Consider the following 24921-nt stretch of genomic DNA (forward strand, 5'->3'; position numbering starts at 1 on the left):
GTCACCCTCTGGGCAGCCATCGTGAAGCTTCAGCCGCAGTCAAGCCCGCCCCGTCCCTCCTGACCCGCTTCTTCTGCGCTTTGTCTAAATTCCTCGACCTCGAGAAAAACTTTTTCTGATGACTTTTTAGACCTCTTGAGCTCCCTCGAAGTTAAAATCCACGCCTCGCTCCAAAGGAGTTGCGGGCCGTCGAGCGCGACCACAAAATGGACGAACAACGCCTTCGAGCTCTTCGAGAGCAAGACGAGATGGATCGTCGCGAGCGAGAGCGCGAACGAAACGACAGGCAGCATCGCGATGCCTACCAGCCTGGCGCGCCGCACCACAGCAGCGCCGGGTCACTCCCCATACATCAGCCCGTCGCAAGTCGAGTTCCTGGTGCTATCAGCCCTGGCGGGCTCCTCGCAAACCACGGCGGATCGGCGGCTCCTGTTCCTCTGGGCGCCCCTGCTGGTCCGGGAGGGGCTTTCGGCACATCAATCCATAGTGAGACGGGCAGACAGATGACACACGGTGGTCAGAACGGCGCATCCGCGGCAAATCAGATGTTCGCGTCGATGCCACACAGCTCCATGGCACCCACATCGGCTCCCCAAGCTGTCTTTGGCGGGCCTCTGATGCAAGATGGTCCTCGTGGCACGGGTCCTTTCAACAGTGGCATGGCTGGAGCTCATGTCATACCTGCACAGGGTGGACTTGCTCAAGGGCAACAACCCATCCTGAATGTGAGTCTACCCTCTGACCGCTAGACACATCCAGCGAGACAGGCTGTGGAAGAAAATAATTGTGAACCAAGCTGATTGCGATCTTAAACAGGACGCGCTGAGCTATCTTGACCAAGTCAAAGTGCAATTCTCGGAGCAACCAGATGTCTATAACCGATTCCTCGACATTATGAAAGATTTCAAGAGCCAGACGTAAGCCGCTACTGCCGTAATTTGGACGATCAGGTTCGCTTGGGAACTGACTGTGTCATAGTATCGATACTCCTGGTGTGATTAGTCGCGTCTCTGAGCTGTTCGCGGGACACCCAAACCTTATCCAGGGGTTCAATACGTTTCTACCACCTGGATATAGAATTGAATGTGGTCTAGAAGACAACCCGAACAGCATTCGAGTCACCACTCCTTCTGGCTCGACGATTCACTCTATCGGCCAAGCCGGTCGAGGGATTCAACTGGATGGTCCGTCGTCCACCTCAGGGTCGGGTCCGAGATTTGGAGATCAACCTCGATCTGGGAATTGGCAGGCAGCTGTGCAACATAGTGTCGAGAGCCCGGAGGCGCAATTTAGTGCACCAGCACAGAACGGCCCTGGTGTGTTCGGTCAGGCAGGAGGCCAAGGTGCGCCGTTTGAGAATCACAGTCCCGTCCATCAACAACGTGGGGCGCCTCACGCTTCGAACAACTCAGTTGGACCTCACCCTCCAGCTCCGCGTAACGCACACACACCAACTCCGGCGGCTGCCTCAGCAGTTCTCAACGGTGCTGCACAACAGCAAGCAAATTTAGAAAAACGCGGCCCAGTTGAGTTTAACCACGCTATAAGCTATGTCAACAAAATCAAGGTAAGCCAGCTATTGTTCGCGCCCATTGTCCTATTGTCCCATTGTCTTCTTTTCTATCCTCCACCCTTTTCCCTCCCCCCTTCCTATCATTTCTTTTTACTTGATTATTTATTTTACAACCAGCTAACTTTTCTCAGAACCGATTCCAGGACAAGCCAGAGATCTACAAAAACTTCCTGGAGATCCTCCAGACCTATCAGCGAGAGCAGAAACCTATTCAAGAGGTTTATGCTCAAGTGACTACTCTCTTTAACAGCGCGCCCGACCTTCTGGAGGATTTCAAGCAATTTCTCCCCGAGTCTGCAGCATCAGCTCGAGGCGGAGCTCGACCTTCTGAAGATCTCACCATGAACAACTCCAACCAAACCAATCAAGCTGCTAGGGACGGCCCGAAGATGCCTCCCGTGGGTAACTTCGCGCCTCCTGCCACTGCCGGCAAGGAGACCAAGAAGCGACCGCGCAACGACAAGCAGGCCCCTGCTCCTGCTACCGCTACTGCTGAGGCATCGATCTCAGCTGTCCGCGGTGCCCCGCCCCCGAATAGCAACAAGAGAATCAAGACCACTCATGCGAAGGCCGGCGCGGTAGATATAGCCGGCGTCGAGCCCAGTCTCACTCCGGTCTTGCCTGAGCCGTTGGCTCCGAACGCCGAATCAGTCGCGCTCCCGGAAGATTTCAACTTCTTCGATAAAGTCAAGAAGTTCCTTAACAACAAGACCGCGACCACCGAGTTCATGAAGCTCTGCAATCTGTTTTCTCAGGATTTGGTCGATAAGAACGTGTTCATCCACAAAGCTTCTCAGTTCATCGGCGGGCATCATGAGTTGTTCAACTACTTGAAGCACTTGATCAAGTGGAACGGAATGGATGAGACTATCGAGAACCGCCCTGAGCCACCAACGGGCCGAGTCTCCCTCAGCAACTGCCGTGGCTACGGTCCCAGCTACCGTCTTCTGCCCAAGCGTGTAAGTTTTAAAAACTCGGTTGACATATTCCTCTCCTTCGTTGCTGATGAAACTTTTTTTTCAGGAGCGCCTCAAGCCTTGCAGTGGTCGTGACGAGCTTTGCAATTCAGTGTTGAATGATGAGTGGGCATCCCACCCCACCTGGGCCTCTGAAGATTCGGGCTTTGTCGCTCATCGTAAGAACGGATTCGAGGAAGGCTTGCATCGAATCGAGGAAGAGCGCCATGATTATGATTTCTACATTGAGGCCAACCAGAAGTGCATCCAGTTGCTGGAACCTATTGCCCAGCAGATGCTCACGCTCAGCCCGGCTGAGCGTGAGCATTTCCGTATGCCCCCTGGTCTTGGTGGACAGAGCTCGTCCATCTATAAGCGTGTTCTCAAGAAAGTCTACGGAGCTGAGAATGGCATCCAAGTTGTCAACGACATGTTCGTTCATCCCTTTTCAGTGGTTCCCATTGTTTTGGCTCGCTTGAAGCAAAAAGATGAAGAGTGGCGCTTCACACAGCGGGAGTGGGAGAAGGTCTGGCAGTCCCAGACGGAGGCTATGTACCTCAAGAGTCTTGATCACATGGGCATCCAAGTCAAGCAGAACGATAAGCGAAATCTTTCTGCCAAGCACCTGGTCGACGTTATCAAGACGAAGCACGAGGAGCAGCGTCGTGCTCGATATGTCAAGGGCAACGCTCGAGTCCCCCGTTTCCAGTTCCAGTACAAATTCGATGATCAAGACATCATCTTGGATCTCTTGCGCTTCATGATCTTGTACGCAATGAACAGCGGCCAGCACGGCGCGTCCGAAAAGGAGCGCATCATCGAGTTCTTCGAGACGTTCATTCCCCAATTCTTTGACCTACCTGATGACAAGGTCCATCACAAGCTTGGCGACATCGACCGAGAGTCTGGTGATGATGAAGCCGACGATGCTCCACCAGCTGAGTTGACGAACGGACGTACTTCGCGCCGCAATGCCAAAAAGTCCGACCTGCTTCGAGGTGTTCTCGATCCGGGCCGCAATGGAAGCCGACCTCGCCACCAGAAGGAGGATAGCGCCGCCTCTGGCAGCAAGGAGACCACTCCTGATGTGACCTCAGCTAATGAAGAGGACATGCCCGATGCTCCAGAGGACAACTCTGTTCCCGAGGTCTCCAACGATCGCTGGCTCTCTACCGTCCCTATGCCAACTGTTGTTACTGGACAAAATCCATTGATTGATGAGGACGGAGAGCTCAAGGCTGATGGATTCTTCCGTCGTCCTTGGTACAATTTCTTTTGCAACCAGACAATCTATGTCTTCTTCAGTGTCTTCCAGACCCTCTACAAGCGATTGAAGGAAGTCAAGGAGAACACGGATAGCGTCGCAGCCGAGATCAGCCGAGAGAGCGCTGACAAGCCCGCGAAACTGCTGGGACTCGTCCATGATGACATCAAGTTCTTCGAGGGTTGCGACGCATCGACCTACTGGTCTCGTACTGCTGAACTGATTGAGGACTACATTGTTGGCGAGATCGACGAGAACCGCTACCAAGATGTTCTTCGACATTACTATCTGAAGAACGGCTGGACTCTGTACACCATTCAGGACCTTCTGAAGACTCTTTGCCGCCTCTCGCTCATCTGCAACAACAACGATTCTAAGGAGAAGACCCCTGACCTGATTCAGCAATATCTGACCAGCCGTCAATCCGAGGAGACCAGCTATCAGACCGAGATTAGTGCGCGCAAGTATGCGGAGAAGTGCATCAAGGATGGAGAGATGTTTGTCATCTGCTGGGTAAGCTCCAACTACCATTTGCATTGTTTGATATGTGGCTTTGCTGACATGACTTTAGTTCCCCGCAAAGGCCGAGGCTACTGTGCGTTGGCTTCAGAGAGATGATACGACGTTCCACATGGACGAGATGGAGCTGCGCGAGCGTTGGCAATACTACATCTCCTCCTGGACGCGCGCTGAGCCCACCGAGGGCATCAACCGTTCTCGACTGCAGAAGGTTGTGCTCGCGCGCAATCTTCCTGCAAATGATGCTGAGTCCGACAGTGGTTTCGCGCCCAAACCGCTCTCCTTCAATGAGGGTCTCATTCTGAAGATCTGTCTTAACACATCCAAGATCATCTATGAGAAGGGCACCTCTAATTACTTCATCTACAACATCGCGGCCAGCACCGAGGAGGAGCGCGCCAAGCATGAGGAGCGCCAGAAGACGCTCACGGATGCGCGCAACCAGCGCTTCTACGAGAAGATGATCATGAACAACGCCTGGATGAAGGATCTCAGCCAGGAAGAGGTGCAGAAGGCCAACGAGGGCTATCAGAAGTGGAAGGAGGATGCAGTCACTCCCGCCCACGGTGATTTGGCAGTTGGCAACGAGTAGCCCTTAGTGGTGATCTCGGCTGGACCTCGATGTCCACGTTTTATTGATGTCCTGCTACCTCCGATATGCGGCATCTAAAGGATTTCCCCGGCGTTTTGTTGCTTTATTTCCCCCCAATTCCACGGTCTGCTGCGTTGTCCCCCGCTTCTGTATGCGAGGAGGCGACCTGGCTAGGCTCGGATGTTCCACGTTTTATCGATGTCCTACGACCTTCGATATGCGGCATCCCAGGATCTTTACCGGCGTTTTCAACTTTCTTTCCCCCAACTACACTGTCTTCAGCGTCGTCCATCTCGACGGTATCGAGGAGAAGTAGCTGGCTATCTCTGGAACTTAGCCAGTGAAACCCCTCGAGGCTGTTGTTTCAGGACACACACACATACACACACATGATCTCGGTTTTCCCCAATTCACCCTGCTTTGCTTTTTATGCTCACACATGAAGAAATGGTCTCTGGCTTTCGAGGTGGCGTTGAGGGATGATCACCATATCACACAAAAATTCCTTGAGTGTACATTATGATCGTTAATAGATACCTGGTTTCACCAATGGCCCTGCTCCCTATCCTGGATGATTATGTGACGTGATATGTGATTATGCCTTCAGATACGCAATGTGAATCAGTATGTTAGGCCCATACCTTGAAAGTGTTCGCCATCATGTACTTGATAATCCACGAGAACTCACTCTCCTTGTTATTCAGGCCTAGCAAAGCTGGTGCTCTCTCGGATTGAACCTTAATTTGAATTCGTAGTGGTTTATATTAAAGATACGACTTGCTAGCAGCTCGCCCGAGCGCCGGAGGTCTAGACGAAGTGACAAGACTTTTGTATTAGAACACGCATCATCTGAATTATTATTGCCAATTTTGGCCTACCCCCCTTTTCCAACCACCATCACACGCACATGACACGTGGGATGGCGAGAAACGCCCTATATATGCGAACGCGATTTCTTCGATGCGGCAAGCAACAGACTCCCCATCTATATAGAGACAAGGGAGCAAAAGGGGGTTGTTCAAAGACAAAAGGCTAGATCTAACGAGGACGCGCGACTACTCACTGCAGGTTCTCGATGACGAGGGCGGAGGCGCCGCCGCCGCCGTTGCAGATGCCCGCGCAGCCGATCTTGGCCTTCTTCTCGCGCAGGACGGTGGTGAGGGTGGTGACGATGCGGGCGCCGGAGCAGCCGAGGGGGTGGCCGATGGCGACGGAGCCGCCAAAGACGTTGACGCGCTCCGGGTCGAGGCTCAGCAGCTTGATGTTGGCGAGGGCGACGACGGAGAAGGCCTCGTTGATCTCGTAGTAGTCGACGTCCTTGTCGGTCAGGCCGGCGTGCTTGATGGCCTTGGGGATGGCCAGCGCGGGCGCGGTGGTGAAGCGCTCGGGCTCGCGCGCCGCGTCGCCCCAGCCGAGGATCTTGGCGATGGGCGTGATGCCCAGCTCCTTGAGCTTGGCCTCGGAGACGAGCACGACGGCCGCGGCGCCGTCGTTGAGGGGCGCGGCGTTGGCGGCGGTGACGGTGCCGCCGTTGGGGATGAAGGCGGGGCGGACGGTCTTGAGCTTGTCAATGTTGAGCTTGCTGGCCTCCTCGTCCTTGGTGATCTTGACGGCGGGCTTGCCACGGCCGCCGCTGACCTCGATGGGGGCAATCTCGGCGAAGACGCCAGCCTCGGTGGCGGCCTGGGCCCGCTGGTAGGTCTTGATGGCGTACTCGTCCTGCAGCTCGCGGGTGAGCTCGTGGTCCTGGGAGCACAGCTCGCCCTGCATGCCCATGAGCTCCTGCTTGCCGTAGGCATCACGCAGGCCGTCCTTCTGCACGCCGTCGACGAGAGTCTGGTCGCCGTACTTGGCGCCGTTGCGCAGGCTGGGCAGGTAGTGGGGGGTGTTGGACATGGACTCGGTGCCGCCGGCGACGACGATGGAGGCGTTACCGGTGATGATGGTCTGGGCGCCGAGGATGATGGCCTTCATGCCCGAGGCGCACACCTTGTTGACCGTCGTGCAGACCGTCGAGTTGGAGAGGCCGGCGTTTATCGCGCATTGGCGGGCAGGGGCCTGACCGAGGCTGGAGAGAGGAGAGGTGTTGTTAGAGACAAGAGACAAAATCGCTCGCAGAGGTCGATCAGGGGACCAATTGGGCCGCTTACTTGGCTGAGAGGACGTTACCGAAGAAGACTTCCTCGACATCTTCGGGCTTGATCTGGGGCACGCGCTCAACGGCAGCTGGAGAAGGACTCGTCAGCTCGTGTGAGAGAGAAGAGGGGCAGACTCTTGAGGGCTACCTACACTTGATGGCATGGGCACCCAGCTGAGTAGCACTGAGACTGGACAGTTGCCTGTAGAGAACTTCAAGTCAGCATATATGTTGCTGCTGTTGTGTGAGGCTTTATGCAGGAGTTTCTTCAACCCCCTTTTCAGTAGAACGCACCCCAAGAAGGAGCCCACAGGGGTTCTGGCCACGGCGGCGATGTAGACGGGAGGAAGGTTAGACATCTTGTGTGTGTGAGAGAGGGGGATTCGTAGGTGTTGTTCAAGGACAGAATAACAAGGCACCTGTTAAGAAGACTCAGAGAAGATCCCTTTTATGAAGTTGTGTTTAATAATCGACCCGACACGACACACAGCACACACGGACAGAAATCTTTGTTGAGGAGTTTCTGGCGGGCAGTCAAAAGAGCTCTAGGGATCTGCCTGCCCCACGATTCCGATTCGGAGCGGTGAGCCAGCTTGGCGGTTGGGCGTGCTGTGCTGTGCTGTGCTGTGCTGGCCCTGGAAAGGAGGGGCATTTTGGAGGGGAGACACGGCTGCTGTACTGCATAGTATGCTGTAGTGCAGCTGCTGCAGGGGCCTTGCGCTAATAGCTTCCAAGTTGCTAGCCCCCCCGTTGCCATTGGCTTGCGCTGATGCCGACCCCACTACGGAACTCCAGCCAGAACTCGAATCGAATTGTGGCGTCCAAAGTGTGGCACATGAAATTTATTTTCCACGAGGCTGGACATCAAGCTCCAGTCCAGTCGCGAATTGACGTCTTTTGCTGCCATCTCAACTGCCTGCTTGCTTGCCTCCGCCGCAAGAAAACAAGCAGCTATCCCCGAGTCGCACAAGCATCTACAGCCATGGATGACCTCTATGATGAGTAAGAAATCTCTCCCCCAAGCATTTGCTCGCTGTTTACTGACATCCATCTCTTCAGGTTCGGTAATTTTATTGGCGAGGAGCCCGAAGCATCAGAGGAAGAGTCCGAACATGGCATTGATGCGGGAAACTACGTCTACGATGACGAGTATCCCGAGGAGGCTCCCGAGGGCCGAGGCCAGGAGCTCATGGAGATAGATGGTTTGTTTGCCATGGGTTTCAAGACTGCCATATGAGCTAACTTCTGCCAGATGATGGACCGTCAAATGCGATCGTGCTCCACGAGGACAAGCAATACTACCCCACGGCTGAGCAGGTGTACGGAGAGGGCGTCGAGACGATGGTGCAGGAGGAAGATGCGCAGCCCCTCTCCGAACCCATCATCGCTCCCGTCGAGCAGAAGAAGTTCACCGTCGAGGAAGCAGACCTACCCCCGGTGTTCTTCGATCGCAACTTCATGACAGACCTCATGAACTTCCCCGAGCAAATACGAAATGTCGCGCTAGCTGGACATCTCCACCATGGAAAGACAGCGTTTATGGACATGCTTGTCCTGGAGACACACGACATCACGGACAGACTCGAGAAGCGCACAGGCAAGAATCGCGACGAGCAGCTCAGGTACACCGATGTACACGTCCTGGAGAGGGAACGAGGGCTTTCAGTAAAGGCGGCGCCAATGAGTCTGGTTCTGCAGGGCACCAAGGGCAAATCTCACCTGGTGAACATCATCGATACCCCTGGCCACGTCAATTTTGTTGATGAGGTCGCATCTGCCCTTAGGCTTGTTGACGGCGTCTGTCTCGTGGTCGATGTGGTCGAGGGCGTCCAGGTGAACACTGAGCAGATCATCAAACATGCCGTTCTAGAAAATATCCCATTGACCCTCATTGTCAACAAGATGGATCGGCTGATCTTGGAGCTGAAACTACCCCCAAGCGATGCTTATTTCAAGCTGAAACATGTCATTGAGGAAGTCAACACAATCATCGAAAATACCATTCCCGGCAAGGGTGAAGAGAGGCGGTTGAGCCCAGAAAAGGGCAATGTTCTTTTCGCATGCACAGACATGGGATGGTGCTTCACACTACAATCCTTTGCAAAGATGTACTCGGACAGTTTTGGAGGCGTCAACATCGAAGAGTTTTCCCGTCGCTTGTGGGGTGACATCTACTACAACCCCAAAAAACGCTCATTCACAAGGAAACCGATTGAGGAGCGCGCAAAGCGCTCGTTCGTCAACTTCGTGATGGAGCCTATCTACAAGCTCTACTCCCATACTATCAGCGAGAGCCCAGAAGATCTCAAAGACACACTCGAATCACTAGGCATTTCGTTAAAGCCTTCACAGTATAAGATGGACGCCAAGGTCATCTTGAAGCTTGTATGCGAGCAGTTCTTCGGACCTTCGACCGCATTTGTCGATATGGTGGTTCAGCATGTCCCTTCTCCGGTTGAAGCTGCTGAGAAGATGCTACAACAGCATTTTACTGGCCCTTTAGACACAAAGGTTGCCGAGTCCATTAAGGCCTGCGATCAGAACGGACCGTTGGTAATTCATGCGACAAAGCTGTTCAATGCCCCCGATGCAAAGAGCTTTTATACCTTTGGCCGCGTGCTAAGCGGTATTGCCCGCCCAGGCACCGAGGTGCGAGTTCTCGGCGAAGGATACTCAATAGACGACGAGGAAGATATGGCCATGGCCAGGATATCAGACGTCTGGATCGCGGAAACAAGATACAACATCCCTACAGACGGCGTTCCTGCAGGTAACTGGGTGTTACTTGGAGGTATTGACAACTCGATTGTTAAGACAGCTACTATCGTGGACAAACGGTTCGAAGATGATGAAGATGCGTACATCTTCAAGCCAATCATGCATTTCACAGAATCTGTTCTAAAAGTTGCAGTCGAGCCCATCAACCCCTCAGAACTCCCCAAGATGCTGGATGGTATCCGGAAAATCAACAAGAGCTATCCTCTGATCACCACCAAGGTTGAAGAGTCTGGGGAGCATATCATCCTGGGCACTGGCGAGCTCTATATGGATTGTGTTCTCCATGATCTGCGAAGATTATACGCAGATATGGAGATCAAGGTCTCCGACCCTGTCACGCGATTCTGTGAGACTGTTGTTGAGCAGTCCGCGACCAAATGCTACGCTATCACGCCGAACAAGAAGAACAGAATTACCATGGTTGCAGAGCCGTTGGAAGACGGCATTGCACAGGATATTGAGTCTGGCGCTGTGAGGATAAGAGATCCGATACGGAAAACCGCCAAGTTTTTTGAAGAAAAGCACGGCTGGGATTTGCTTGCGGCTCGAAGCATATGGGCCTTCGGTCCGGACGAGATGGGACCGAATATTCTACAGGACGATACGCTTCCTGGCGAGGTAAGTCAGATCATTCATATTGTCACGATGCCTTAGGGCGGTGAGCGATTCATCCAGGCCCATTGCGTGTGCTTTCGGTCCTTTTCCTGCCAGCTGACCATTTGCAGGTCGACAAGAAACTCCTGAACACCGTCAAAGAGTCTATCCGCCAAGGATTTAGTTGGGCAACCAGAGAAGGCCCCCTGTGTGAAGAACGTAAGTGCATCACTTTGCGAAAGCTTTCTATTCCTTTCAAGTTTCCTCGGAGATCGCGACCGTCAGTAGCGCTCCTGCTCCTCTGCCGATGCATTAGTTCCTCTCGCGCGGTGTGGCCTCGTTGCGACCTCAGTGCCGCACAGAAGCAAGCCGCCTTGGCTGCTGGGGTTCAGCTTACCTGCTTAAAGCAGCAAGAGGATAACAAGCGAGAAGCAGAGCCAGGGGCTTTTCTTTATCTCTGGTCTTGCGTCGTCCCGCTCCACCGCGATCACTGCATGCAGCCATCAAGATTCTGGAGCCTGTCAATGGAAGTCCCGTATCCATGATCCAAACAGAATTGGTTCTTACGGATTCCGCGGACGCTCAAATGACGGGATCTCGCCTGGGGCCCCTGCTCCCAATTCCCCCAACCCCTTGCAGCGTTCTACAACCCTTGTCATCACGTTCCCCAAATCCTTGCAAGCGGTGTTAGTGTCACCCATCATGAGGCTAACATTTTCTCACCAGCAATACGCAATACCAAGTTCAAGATCACCGACATATCATTGGCCCCGGAAGCGATATTCCGGGGCGGCGGTCAAGTCATCCCCACATCCCGGCGCGCCTGCTACAGCTCCTTCCTCATGGCATCCCCGCGCCTGATGGAGCCCATGTACTCAGTATCGATGACCGGGCCCCAGGACGCCGTGTCGTCCGTGTACACTTTCCTGGCCCGCCGCCGAGGGCACGTCCTCTCGGACGGCCCCATCGTCGGCACGCCGCTCTACCGCGTCAACGGGCTGATCCCCGTGATCGACTCGTTCGGCTTCGAGACGGACCTCCGCATCAACACGCAGGGCGCCGCCATGCTGTCCCTCGTCTTTGACCGCTGGAACATCGTGCCCGGCGACCCGCTCGACAGGGAGATTGTCATCCGGCCCCTCCAGCCCGCCAGCGCCCAGGCCACGGCGCGCGACTTTGTGCTCAAGACGCGCCGCAGGAAGGGCCTGAGCGAGGACGTCAGCGTCGCCAAGTTCCTGGAGCCCGAGTTTTACAACAGCCTCATGGAGAGCGGGACCCTGGGCGAGCCTTGAAACAAACAAGACCTGCCCTGACGGATGGACGTTTAATGGAGTTTATGGGTTAGGTAGGCAAGGGTTGGCCAGGGGCATCTTCAATGCATGTATGTTTTGATTGTATGTATCGATATCCTTTGACGATGGACCTAAAAATAGAGGTTTCTTTCGGATGGCATTTCTTTTCACCTCAACTCTACTCTGTGACTTGTCCCTGTGATTTCCTACCTTGGTGAGGATCAGACATCTAGACACCTTGCTCCATCCTCCTGTCAATCCTCCATGGTGTTTCGTCACTTTCGTAGTCCCTACTGAGAGGAGCGAGTCATGTCATTGGAGAAACCCGAAATGTTTCGGGTTTCGATTCAGACATTTACGCTGACACCCATGATTCTCCGACCCCTTACTTGATGCGTGCTAAGCATAGCGGCAGTTGACGGTTGACGGTTGGCAGTCTCGTTCTACACATCGGATGGCCCCGTTGCGAGTAACCTATGTGAGTTCTAAATCGAAGACCATCTGATCTAGACTTAGAACTTAGAAGAATCGGGCTGTTAAATAACGGCCTTTTCAGTTCGAGAACCAAGTCAAAGAGGTAGAAGCAACGTAGAAGGAGGCTAAAGTGCAGAGCCGGCATCCGCACGTTGAGCATCATCTCATCTGACTTGACCCATACTTGACTGGATGTTGTCTGCGCCCTCCACACCGGGCTCTATCCATGCAGAGACATTGCTCGAATCCCGCGAGAACAACAGCGTCATGAACGAAACGCATAGGCGCTGCCGCCCCTGAGTCGTGCTGCAGCGGCTCACACGCAAGGGACCCTCGTTCATCTAGCTAGCTGTCATTGCTTCCCCATCGTCACAAATTATGACAAGAGACTATTTGTATGTGACCAAGAGGCGCAGAAACGTCAGGGACGCCCAACTCCCAACAGTCCCTCCATTCCATTGACCTGTCACTTTTTCCGACACCTCGAGTCAGGGTCCGTCGTAAACAAATAACAAAACAGAAAATCAGGGTCCAGTACCACTCCAGGGGCACTTGTCACCTCGTCTGCCAAAACAAGATACCTCACAGCCCGTTTCGTGCCTGGGCTGGCTGGATTCGGCCACAAGCCTTGCCGTTTTGTCGCGCAAGTGTAACAGCAAACCTGTTTTTTTCCCCCCGTTCTTCTTCTCATTCAACCCTTTGACACTAATGCCATCAGTTAGTTGCCCGTGGGATCCATCATCTCCAGTTAGTTATGTTTCCCCCTATGCGCCCCAGTTCCAATGGCAGGGCATGGCAATAAAATACCCGACCGGGGTGACGTGGAAGAGAAAAAGTCAAGACTTCAGAGTGCTGTCAACCAACATAGGTACCTATATCTCTCCTCTTTTTTTTCCCTTTTTTTTCTTTCTTTTTTTAGGGGTCCTGGGTCTCGCTAGGGTCTCGCTGGGACCTCCATTTACTGACCCGACCCTCCTTTTCCCCACCGAACTATTGCCGAATCCTTCTCGAAAAGGAGACCGAGCGAGGGGGACCAAAAAGTCGGTAGAGAGAGGTTGGTGGACCTGTCAGCTATAGCAGAGGACTACTAACTCACTAAACTTTCATTACCTTGGAACTGGAGACCCCCCCCTCCCTGCCGTTAGCTTGACTTATACGTCCACGCCTGGGCACGGCAAGTCCCGGTGGCAGGAGGAGGACTGGGTACGAAAACCAGGAAACGTTGTAGGTTGGCAACGTGGCCAGCGGAGTTTCTTTTAGTGAGGGCAGCTCGTATTGTTTCCAAGGTGAAAGGTGTGGGAAAGTTGGCAAGTCAGGGAGGATACTATCCACTTTCACTTTGTGTTGAGCGAATTGTGGGTTGGTTGAGTGGCTTGTAGGCTTTGTGCAATTCCGATATATCAGGAACAAGTTCTGGAAAGGCACGAGGTTGGCGTCATTCCTGACTGGAGACATGGTAGAACATTGATTCATCTAAGGTTGCGTTTCCACACTCACTTCAATCCCTCACGCATGCTTGCTTGCATGCATGCGTGTATGCATGCCTAAGACATTGTCTAACTGGGATTCGAAGGTTGGATACAGAGTCGACTTATACCTTTTCCTAATGGGGCAAGTCAAGTTGGAGCAAGAGACTAAGCAGAGACAGTCTGTCCTCCATGATAGATGCCAACACTCGTCGATATCATTTCTCGTAGAACCTCAACTAAACCCCACCACAAAAGCTGTAGTTAAGTGGCTCCAGCAAGTAGATACAATAGTGTTTGTAAAACCATCTCGAAACAGCCTCGCAATGCCACCCGCCGAATTGGAGCCGACCCGGGGCACACACCCCCCGGTAGAGGGCTTATCCAGTTCTCGGTGTCCAGTCCAGCCTGGTGGCATGTGCCTGCCTGCTTTTCTCTGACACTCAATCAATCACTCACTCTTCGGTCCTTGGTTATTGTAAGCGAGAGCTTCTGTGGCTGGCTTGGCGGTTCTACCCCGCTGCAAGAGTTGACTCGTAGCAGAGCCCATTTTCTTTAGTGGCTTCCCCGGCACATGTAGGGAGCTCACACAGATGCTTTTGCTAGCCTTTGCGTGCTGGCACCTCGGCGCTACTGGCATTGCTTCTTGCACTGGCGCACACGCCACATGCAGGTTGCAGGATCGGCGGACGGCGCGGCGGCGGAAGTCCCACGGCACTTGTTCCGGTACATATCTGGCGGGACGAGCGGTTTGCGCACATGGATAGGCATCCCGGCGAATTCGCGCAGGACGTGGACAGAACAATCAGGAGATGTACTATGCAGTAGTAATAGTGACGAACACTCTACCACGCCTGCTGGCAGGTCTCGAGCATCTTGTCGAGCACACCTCTTAGCGTGTCGTTCTCCAGCGCGGCTGCCACCCTCTCCTTGTCCGCGAGCTGCTTGTTGACCTGGTCGTCCTGGGCGTGGGAGCCGTCCTTCATGCGGACATCCACCCTGTAGTTTGGCGGCAACGTCTGCTCCAGGCGGACCCTCACAGCCAGGCCGATGACGGTTGCCAGCGAACAGTGATTGATAGTCGGCGTGCACTCCACCAGGACCTGTGTGAGGGCGTCGGGGTCGTGGAATCCGGCCGATGGCGAGGGGGAGATGTGGATGTCGGGCAGGTTGACGACAGCTAGCTGTCCAAGGGTGTGAGGATGCTCGGGGTCTGAGATGGTGGAGATGAGATCTGTGAGACGTCAGGAGTGTGATCACCTTGAGGGATGACATAAATAGAATGAATCATTGACATCGGCCCTTTCAGAGCCTGGGGGCGGCGGTACGAAACAAATGCCATTCCATTTCAGCGTGGGGATCAATGCATTGAGATGCATGGCTGGGGCTGATGTGCCATGTGAGGCTGAGTGGAAATAAGGTGCCCGAGTCTGAAACACATGCACTTTCCCACCTCAATATCGGCGGAAACAAGAAGCCACGCTCGAGAGATTGAGGGGTTGACATCGTGAAATGAGGACGTGAGGCATGATTGAAGTGCTATGCTGTAGCAAGGGTGCAGAAGGGGATTGCTCACCATAGATTTCCTGCTCGTCGATCGGAGCCTCCACGTCCTCGTTCTCGTCATCAGACGGCCAAGATGAGACGTCCCGGGAGGAGGGGCCCCACAGATCAGAGTGTTTCGGGAGCAGAATGTCATCGTAGCGAGACTCGGGGCCGGGCTTCGTAGCAGACTTGTTGTGCCGCCTGCTGGGGAGCTGGTTGGCGTTGAGAATGGTCGGGTTTGCGTTGTCCAGGGGCTTGTCCATCTTGTCTGTATTCTGTTTCCTGTCGATGGTTGACGATGTCGCGGTAATGCGGGGTGGACGGAGGATAGACGAAACACGCAGGATGCTTGTCCTTAGCGAGCCGGACGCTTAATGCGAATGTTATGGGAGGCCGCGCGGATTAGCGGAAGGCGTATTCGATGGAGATTGCGTCGTCTACGGAAGCTGCAGGTGAATGAGGGATCAATGCGATGCCTCCCCCAAAAAACGCCTGGTCTAAAGATCGTGAAGGCAGGTAGTTCGTGTTGCGGAGTTCTGGCTTGGATAGGTAAGCCGAAATTCTTCTTCGACCGCCTGAACGCCGCCACCTATGGTCCCGCGGCTGACCGTCATCGGCGACAGTCTTAGTGCTGGTGGGGAATTAACATTAACGTTAGCGGAGCACGCCGTTTGCTTATGTAATTTGCCCTTATTAAGCATGTCTTTCATTACTGGTCATGATTGTAGCTTCTCACTTTACAGGGTCGGTATTCGCTCATCGCCGACCAGTTTAGAGATCCGCAACAATCAGCCCTGGTCCTCGTCGAGAGAAGAAAATTGGGATTAACAAAGCAGTGATATTTTTGGATGTAACGCATGAAGAAGGGCCCTAGTAGCAGATCTTAGGACGCCCAAGATCTGCGCCAGCTGCGATTGCGTTGCGTGGGTGTTCAGGGGTCGGGCTTGTTTGTACTTGTAGGGCTTGACACTCGTGCGGCGGTCTGGGGGAAGCTTAATTGATTGATTGGGATGCGCAGCACAGCCCGGCTGCTTGCTTGGTACTCCTGCGTACACACGGCATACTAAGCTCAGTCCAAGATGAGACGACGCCTGGACGCATGGGTCAACGCAAGAACACACGCAACGTCTCTCCTGGGGGGATTGCCGACCTGACATCGTCTGACCGGCGAAGAGGGGCCCACGAGATTGGAGACCTGCTCATCTCATATCGAAAGCTTGGGTACGTATAACTGTAATAAACATTAGACTGTATGCTTTCGGTCATGTTGCATCCACTCCCTCCCCGCTTTCAGAATGGCTGACGGGGCCGTGGCTGAGAGTCAATCCGTTTTGGGACCATATCGAAGCCACATCTAATCTCGTGAGATCATCAGCGTCATGCGACAAGACGTATATCCTAGTCCATCATCGTAATTGCTCTTTGTTAATTTCTAGAAGCTTTTCGTGTCGGGGTTGGCTTGTCAGTCGGCAACCAAGTTTCCCTAGAGGTCCCATTACCGTGGTTTAGTTTTCGATAGTTAAGGTCACAGCGAAATTGGCCATTATAGAAAATGGGCAAGTTTAATATGTAATGCGCACGCCCAGAGGGGGACTGGAAATTCTGCCGAAATCACCCACACCTCTGGGCGAGCCTCGAGGCAACCACCCCTGCATAGAAGCCGCCGTGGAAGCCATGCGTGGCAGTTTGCTCGGTCGGTTCCTTGCTATCAGCTTCCCGCGCGCTTCTTTTGCACCCTGCACTTCGCGGCCAACACGTGCGTGTTCGGCGAAGGCTTCTGGAAGGGGCCTAGGATACCGGGCACGCCTCTGGCACCCAGGGTCCGTGGTTTACCCGGCAAAATGCCTCGAATGAGCTGATAGATATCCAGGTACATCACAGTTCGGCCGTCCATACCGACGCGGAAATAAGTGCCGGCCTGCAGCAAATTGTTCAAGCATTTCACTCTGCTTCCGTAGCATCCAATTGTCTGCTGGGATCTGGTGGCCAGTCCGGCTGCCGCCCAACATCACGGTTCCGATTGTGCCGTAGTTTTGCAGTCACTGACCCCAGAGAACTGCGTTGGTGGCGCCTCATCGTACCCTATCTCTACCCGGCCGCAATCCCGCAACCTACTGTACCCTCCATTGAGATAAGCACATCCTAAATGTCGTCTTATTCCCTGCTCACCATCAAGTCAGTTCGTATCAGTGGAATTGGCTTTTAATGAGCGACAAGAAACCCTACCAGAAGCCTGGTCGACGCCAAACCACGGCTTCCTTGCTGGCCCTATAGACATTGGTCCAAGGGTTCGCGCCTGGCGCCTATAAGAGGGCCAGGAACCCCTGAAAGCCGAGCGATGGATTTCTGTAGTCCACAAGGATGAGCGCATTTGTGGTCAACGTGAGGGACAGGAAATGAATCCTTCGAGCGCCGTTCTCTTCGATTGTGCCGTGGAGAAAAGGCGGATTGATGAAAGCGAACTCGTGATCTAGTTTTTGGCAATTTCTTCTTCTCATAGAGTGCGTGGCCTATAGCCGTATCCCTGTGGTATATCGTGGGATTTTTGCTTTGTAAGGATATTAGGGGCTTAAGCCGGGTCTGGTCGGATTTACGTACTCGAATATTAGATTTACATGTGATCTGACGGTCAAGCAGCCTGATAATGAAGTTGTATCGATCCCAACAAAGGATGGTGACACTGTTTGGAATAATGTCTTACTCGCTGAATAAGTTGGCAATGAGCATAGTCGACTTCTCACCTCCCCGAGTTGGCTTAAGTGAAAGCGCAACAGCGCACTAGAACTTGGGCTACCTAGCCGGCTGATGTTTGGATCTTGGTCAGGACCAATTGCATCCAGGTGCTGCAGGGGCCCTTGTACCGGCTCCAAAATGCCTGTGCAACCCTGTAGATATTGCAGGCGCCAACAAGTGTGACGTCCGTGCTGGTTGGCTGCGGGCAGCCTGCCGAGAAAAAGCCACCAGTCTGGATGTCTGTTGTTATTGAAGGCGCCTGGACCAACAGAGCCAAGTCTAATGCTTTTCACTGCTCGATGTTGCGTGCCGGGAGGGAAGGCGACGCTGCCACGACCGAGGCTCAAGTCTCTTAATACTCATTTTGAAATTGCGTAAGATCCATCTCGTACGGAGAAGCTCCGGGGCCGAAAACAGATACGCTCCGGCAATTTTCCATCGCCGTCGGACTTCCTGAGAAAGGCAAGCGGTCCCATCGCAAACAGCATCATAGGAATGAGATGCTTTGCGTCAGGTAAAGCAGCAGAATTTTGTTTCTCTGTCGAACACAATTATAGGTACGGACATTATGTCATGGTGCTGCCCATTTGCAAAATCAGTTCATGGTCAGTGGATTGCTCGCGCTGGCGCTTGGTTGGGAGACCATATCGGTAGTCTATGTGACGGCCGAGAGCTATATGCAGCCAGAGTGCGTGTCATGGCAAGAATGCTGTCCAAGTTGACACCTGGCAAGCTTGAGAGGCGTATGTCCGGTGCCTCTTACACAGTGATGCTCGTCCACAACACCCAGGAGAGTTTTGTCAGGCTACATGCGTTTACATGTATTCGTGTAAGACCAGGATAAGAAGGTGATATAGACCTCCCCTGCGATAATATTGAAAGGTCTCTTCTCGGAGACTGACGCAAGCCCTCTGCACCCACAGATGCTCAACCGTCACTAGTTTCTAATTAGCGCTGTCTTGTAGTTCCTCATTCGTTTTTCCACGCATTGTGGGCGTGCGGTTTGTGCAGATACCCCGCCAGGAGGCCAATGAAACACTGATCCGGCACTGTGAAGGGGTCTCAATTTCCAGGGAAGCCATAAAAGACATGTAGGAGTTGCGGAAGCCTGCCATATGAAAGTGAAATGGCAGGAGCTTGCCTCAAATATGAGTAATCTGACGGGTGCATGGCTTGGCTGGGGAAGGCTCGAAAGGAAATTGGACGAGAATGATAAAGGCGAACCCTCGAGAGAAGTTTCCATGGAGGCTTGTTACTGAGCTTTTGGTCTCGCCCCGCTACCCCCGAGACGACCTTCCAACTGGCAAGTTCGCGAATGTAGGTGCCATGTACCGGGTGTGCAAGCGTTGCACCAGCGGCACGACCACCAGCATGGCCGGCCACCATAGCGCCAGGAGCGGATCCCGCTGAATGGAATGGAGGTGCCGGCATCCAAACGGTCAAGGTTTGTGGTAGAGTTGGGCGGGCGGGTGGCATCTGGCAGGCCAGTTGGCCTTGCATTGCCCTGGTCCCAAAGCTGCACATTAAAGGGAAGGGCTTGGGTGCAGACGGCAGCTCTTTTGCGGTGGAATTGCCCCTGTACTTCCTCCCCACGCTGCTGGGGAGCGTATGTCATTCATCCAAGGCAACTCCCGCGCAAGTGGTACCACTTCGCAGCTCGGCTGCTGAAATCCTGGATAGAAGGGCCACGGGGGTGTGGCCACTGTTGCAGGGCCCGCAAAGCGCGAGGTCGTACCGGGCGTGTGCAATATCAAGAGTCCCGCTTCCAAGTGCGTGCCGCTGGCGTGCTGCTGGGATGACAGGCAGTGGAGGCGAGGCCGTTGCAAGGTCTGGGCAGCGGAATGGTGATAAGGTAAGCTTGAAGACGGCGCCGTGCATCTCGGTCTCGCAGTCACACCCTTGTTGGCCAGGACCCATGGTGAGCAATGGTGATCATCCAGGCTCGAGCCAAGCCTGCTCGCGAACCAGGCGGCGGTGCGCCGCGCTGGACACATCCCATCGCTTCCTTTCTTCCATCCAGTCGCCCCTAGGAGCGAGCCTCCTGGTCTGTTCTGTGCCATTCATCCGCACGTTCCATGCAGGAGGTAAGGCGTGATACGTACCTGTGGTGTGCCAGTGCAGTCCAGGGGACTGGGGTGCCCTGGTGTCCTGGTGCCCTAAACGTAAGGTCGGTCGGGTGGCCTGGCAGCAATTTTGCAACGAGCCACAGACATGTGAGAGAGAGGTCGCGGGAGATCTTGACATGGAGAAATTCAAGCAGGCCATCACTTGAGCGAACCGTGGAGTTTGATAGAAACGAAATGAAAGATAGTATTCGCGAGCAATACCATGCATAACTCAGGCTGGTATTATCCACACTCTAACTGATTGTCCTATGCAGTACCTGGTATGTCCAGGGCTTGTTCCTTCCTCGGTGACTGCACGAGTCCCGCCTTCCCGGCATGTAAATGAGAGTAAGTGACCACAAGTTGGGGGCCATCAAGCGTGGCTTCTCTCGACTCAATATCGAATCTGCGGAAGGAAGGCACGCACTCAATTCGTACAACAGAGGAATGAACGGCCAGCAAATTCCCGCCGATGACGACTACCTCGGTTTGGGATATTTTGTTCGGCGGTCCCTTTCCTTCCTTGTCCTCATCCATGACAGATAAAGCAGTCCAAATATAGGGCAGTCATGTAGGCGGTGACTTAGTTCAGTCGGGCTGGCCCACGAAGCTATCGTGGCTACATAATTCTACCGCTGATGGATGTCATGAGGTGTCGGGTCCAGCCAGGGTGCATGGAGGTTCATACGGCGGATGATGGACGATGATGATGACAACGAGGAGGGAGGAACGAGTTGCCATGACCCTGTTCCTATTTACCTACCTCCTTTCCCCAACCTACTGAGGTACCTACACCTACATGTAGTACCTACCTACCCAGACCCAGACCCATGCACTGCCATGGCCAACATCTAATATGTCCACATCCACATCTAGAGTACTACTTGCTACTGTGCTAAGGTACCTGGGTAGGTAAGGTAAGCTGGAGCTAGCTACCTAGGCAAATGTAAGATAGGCCCAGGCATTAGGCCAAGCCAACTGTCATGTATCGTGCTGAGAGAAAGGGTGTCGTTACTTTCCGGGTCATCTCTCAAACCCTAACCGGGCCTTTTTGGACGGCCTGGGGGGCTTTCTGGCGCCATGCCATGCGTGTACCTCCACCCGCCCGCCTACCTAAACTTACGGCGCACTGCGTACCTAAGGTATCGGTAGGTAGGTACTGCGTAGGAGTGGGGTGCAGGTGGTCCTGTGTGCCGTCCTCGACGGTGGCGCTCTGTAGCAGATACAGTACCACCTTGCTGCATAGTAGGGTTCCTAGCTGGGTCTGTATACTTTGGTTGACAGCGGGGGCTCCGCATCATCGCCATCGAGTGCAGCCACTCTCTTTGTCCTTGTCCTCGTCCTCGTCCTTGTCCTTATCCTCTGGCTCACGTTACCTACAGTATCTATCCTCAGATCCCGCGACAAAGGCAAGAACGACTGTGGAGACTAAAGTATCAGGCAGGCGCGGTGTCCAACTTTGCTACGTCAAGGTCGTTCCTTCTGTAAATCAGTAAATCATCGCAACGCATGTACTTCGATTAGGTGATAAGCTGCGTCAAGGTATCTAGGGTAGTGAGGAAATAACTTGAAGAAGAGCTACCTAGAGCTGGATGATGCCGATTTCCATTCCCTTTTCCATGTGCTCCACCTGCACTCCAATTCGCCTTCTTTCCGGCCACCCCTCCTCCCTTGCCCCCTCCCGCCCCTCTCACCCTCACCCTCACCCTCACCCTCACACCCACACTCACGGGCTCACGCTCTCTCGATTCTGAAGAGACGCCAACAGGCAAATCGATCATATTGGCAGGCATTGAGCATAGCCGCATCCCCTGTTCGGCCACTCAATCAAATACGTACTTCGCATGCAAATCTCTTCGAGAAAAGCAGCCGAAAAGATACGGGAGTATTTCAAGCGATCTTCGCACCCACCCTCAACCACCTACCCGGTTCGTTTTGTCCTATATCGCGGTTGTTAACCCTTCTTCGTCCAAGCAAGCAAGCAAGCAAGCAGTTCAACTCAATCTTCGGTACGTGAGGTACATCATACGAACAGAAACATGTAATGCAGGCCGAGGGTGGAATATAACTTAGCACTGACCAGCCTCAGCACTACTCTACAAGCTCTCTCGACTCTTTGCGTGGCCCCTTGTTCCGCCCGCATCGCTCACTCAACCGCCTCATCCTTACACTGCATCGCATGGCATACACTACACTACGAACCTTACATGCAGACCCGCCTACCGCCTACTGAAGGGACCTATGCAGGACCTAGTCTGACTGCGCGGCCTCATCAGTGCTTCGCCCGCCCGTCGTCATAACATCAGACTCCCCTGCACCTGTCTGTCTGTCTGTCTGTCTGTCTGTCTGTCTGTCTGTCTGTCTCTGCGTCCCCCCGGGTCCCAGGCGACCAAGGCGAAACATCATTCAATTCACTTCACTCACGCCCCAAGCTGTTAGTGTCAATGCCCAGGGCCCCCCCATCCTGACTGAGAGACATAGAGTGGATCGACGAGGGGTAGCTCGTCCCACCGAATACACTACACGCAGCATAGTAGTGAAGAGTAGGCAAAGCTACTCGGCCCTGATTGAGTTAGCCACCTGAAGAAGAGCCCACTGGACTAAGATAGCTCTGGCAAGGTTAATGGGAAACCCCGTCTTCTGCACTCCGTACTAATCCTATTCCCCTAGGCGCGGCCTCTCTGCTTGTCTCGCACAAACTCAACCTGAAGTCAGGCGGCCCCCCCCCATCTCAATCAATAATAAGCCTCCCTCCCCTTCCACCACCACTGTATTCGATTCGGCCGCTTCGACCCAGGACTAGCGAGTCCATTACCGCGTCGACTAAAAAGTCACCTTGTCGCCGGACCGCCATCCCCTCCACATTCCCTCCCAATCTCAGCATCTCATCCCACCGCACGCCCCCGACATCTACTCACCAAACTCACCATTTTACACACACAAACGCTCAATTCTTTGCGCTCTTCACCAGTCACCGGGAGCGCAGTTTACCAGAGCTTGCCGTCACCCTAGCTCGCATATTGGACCGTTCGCTTTTGACTGTGCCGGCAGAAGGAATAGAGGGGGATTCTGTACACACTAATTGCGAGTACGCCGTACATTTGGGATTGGATGTTGGCTGCCCCCGAACAAGCGTCTTTATTGAGCCGAGGCGTGAGCCTCTGATGCACCGCCGCCCGCCGCTTTCACCATGTCGAACGATCCCAACATTCGGCGGTTGCTCCCCCAGAACTCCCAAATGCAGAACTTCGCATTTGCGCCACAGCAATATCAGCAACAACCTAGGGAGACACAGAAGAGTGCGCTTGTCTTTGAAAGTTATACATGCTTAAGGCTCCTATCTAACCTTCTTCTATAGATTATGTCTTCGTAGATGAGCACAATCGACATAAGCGCTTGAAGGGTATGACTCGCAGTAATCATACCAGAATGTTGAGCTAACCCAACCTAACCACAGTTATGCGAGCATGTGAAGGCTGTCGAAGAAGGAAAATCAAGTGTGATGCTGCGACGACAAATACGTGGCCATGTTCAGCATGTATCCGCCTCAAGCTTCACTGCGTTCGACCGAACGGCTATGATGGTGCAGCGGATACACAGGTCTATGAGGCTGCCGACTATGAGTCCGCACCTGTGCCCGACACCTTCCGTCAGCAAATGTCCATGCAGCAACAACAGCAGCAATCACAACAGCAACAGCCCGAGCAGATGATTGCTGGCCCGTCCAAACAGAACCCCTCTATGTACAATCCTCAGGGAAACTATGGCGACAGCTCCGCGCTCTACCAATCCGTGCAATTTTCGAATCCGCAGGGTTCCAGTCAGGCACTTCATTATACTACCGTACCACCACCGGTCGGAGTGGTAGATCACTCATATGCGCCACATAATGTCTTTCCTACACCCCCTCTCCAGCAAGGGTCTCGCCACGAGTCTCCCCCGGATATTTACAACCAGGATCAGTATGGACAGCAAGATTTAGCAGACCTTCTCGGTTCTCTAAAGATGAATGAAGCTGGAACAGGTATGCCACTCACTACTCTGGCATCTCTATTCCAGTGAGCTACTGACAGTTTTCACAGCACCGTATCTAAACCATAAAATGCGCGGCAAACAGGAGGAGGAGCCCGCTGTAGAGGAGGTTGATGACTACAAGAGCGTTCTGCCGCCTCTTGCATCGGGCCCTGGGCTCAAAATTAGGATACCTCCCGAGCTGATGCCTGATGAAGACACAATTCTCCATTATTTCGATCTTTTCTTCGCCCATGTTCATCCCTACGTCCCCGTTTTAGACAAGGCTTTGTTCTACCAACAATGGCATAGCAACAGGGAAGCAATGTCGCCTTTGGTGCTCGAGGCGGTGTTCTCTTTGGCCGGACGGATTGCCGATGAGCCCGGAGAAGGGCAGCAATGGTTGGCCTTGGCTTCCAGTATGAGTTGAATAACATTTGTCCTGTCGCAATTGGCTAACAATATTCAGGGCATGCCGACTCCTTCATGGATGTGCCGAGACTAAGCACACTTCAGGCGCTTATGTTGATCCTGAAAGCCAGGGAAGCTGTACCAAAACGCGGTTATTACTACCGTTCATGGATGAGTATCGTCCAATGCGTTCAAATGGCGAAAGATCTGGGATTGGATGAGCACTACTTCGATCATAAAGCAGGCCGGCCCTGTGGGTCAAATCCATCCGAGTGCCACCTCAAAAACAGAATTTGGCAGACTATCTTTGTCTGTGAGGTGATGATAGGATCCCCCCAAGGCAGGTGTAAATCGCCCCTTCAATGTTGGTATTCGCTAATAAGACAGGCCGCACTGACCTTGCCGTGGAAATCGAATCGGTTGACGTCAGCGTCCCGAGACCGCTGGCAAATGGCGATGAGTCCGAGTATC

The 24921-nt window shown here is 53.6% G+C and overlaps 4 protein-coding genes across 4 annotated transcripts; 2 read left to right on the plus strand and 2 right to left on the minus strand.

Annotated features, from left to right (window-relative positions):
- Positions 1-545: 545 nt before the first annotated feature.
- Positions 546-4904, plus strand: UCRPA7_3756 (putative histone deacetylase complex protein; the record flags this gene model as incomplete). Its single annotated transcript, XM_007916252.1, has 7 exons — positions 546-725; positions 817-917; positions 979-1184; positions 1431-1567; positions 1705-2532; positions 2597-4306; positions 4365-4904. 7 exons carry the CDS (start codon positions 546-548, stop codon positions 4902-4904), a joined length of 3702 nt encoding a protein of 1233 aa, XP_007914443.1.
- A 1059-nt stretch (positions 4905-5963) lies between these two features.
- Positions 5964-7400, minus strand: UCRPA7_3757 (putative acetyl- acetyltransferase protein; the record flags this gene model as incomplete). The annotated part of the gene is made up of 4 exons (XM_007916345.1): positions 5964-6972; positions 7055-7130; positions 7194-7243; positions 7336-7400. 4 exons carry the CDS (start codon positions 7398-7400, stop codon positions 5964-5966), a joined length of 1200 nt encoding a protein of 399 aa, XP_007914536.1.
- Positions 7401-8023: 623 nt separating this feature from the next.
- On the plus strand, positions 8024-11705 carry UCRPA7_3758 (putative 116 kda u5 small nuclear ribonucleoprotein component protein; the record flags this gene model as incomplete). Its single annotated transcript, XM_007916198.1, has 5 exons — positions 8024-8043; positions 8101-8243; positions 8294-10437; positions 10545-10632; positions 11140-11705. The coding sequence occupies 5 exons, from the start codon at positions 8024-8026 to the stop codon at positions 11703-11705; spliced, it is 2961 nt and encodes a 986-aa protein (XP_007914389.1).
- A 2785-nt stretch (positions 11706-14490) lies between these two features.
- On the minus strand, positions 14491-15453 carry UCRPA7_3759 (putative fam96b-like protein; the record flags this gene model as incomplete). The annotated part of the gene is made up of 2 exons (XM_007916265.1): positions 14491-14879; positions 15222-15453. 2 exons carry the CDS (start codon positions 15451-15453, stop codon positions 14491-14493), a joined length of 621 nt encoding a protein of 206 aa, XP_007914456.1.
- Between the last annotated feature and the right edge of the window lie 9468 nt (positions 15454-24921).

Source organism: Phaeoacremonium minimum (assembly GCF_000392275.1).
Source record: "Phaeoacremonium minimum UCRPA7 unplaced genomic scaffold PA7_03_scaffold_290, whole genome shotgun sequence".
In the NCBI taxonomy this organism is placed as follows: domain Eukaryota; kingdom Fungi; phylum Ascomycota; class Sordariomycetes; order Togniniales; family Togniniaceae; genus Phaeoacremonium; species Phaeoacremonium minimum.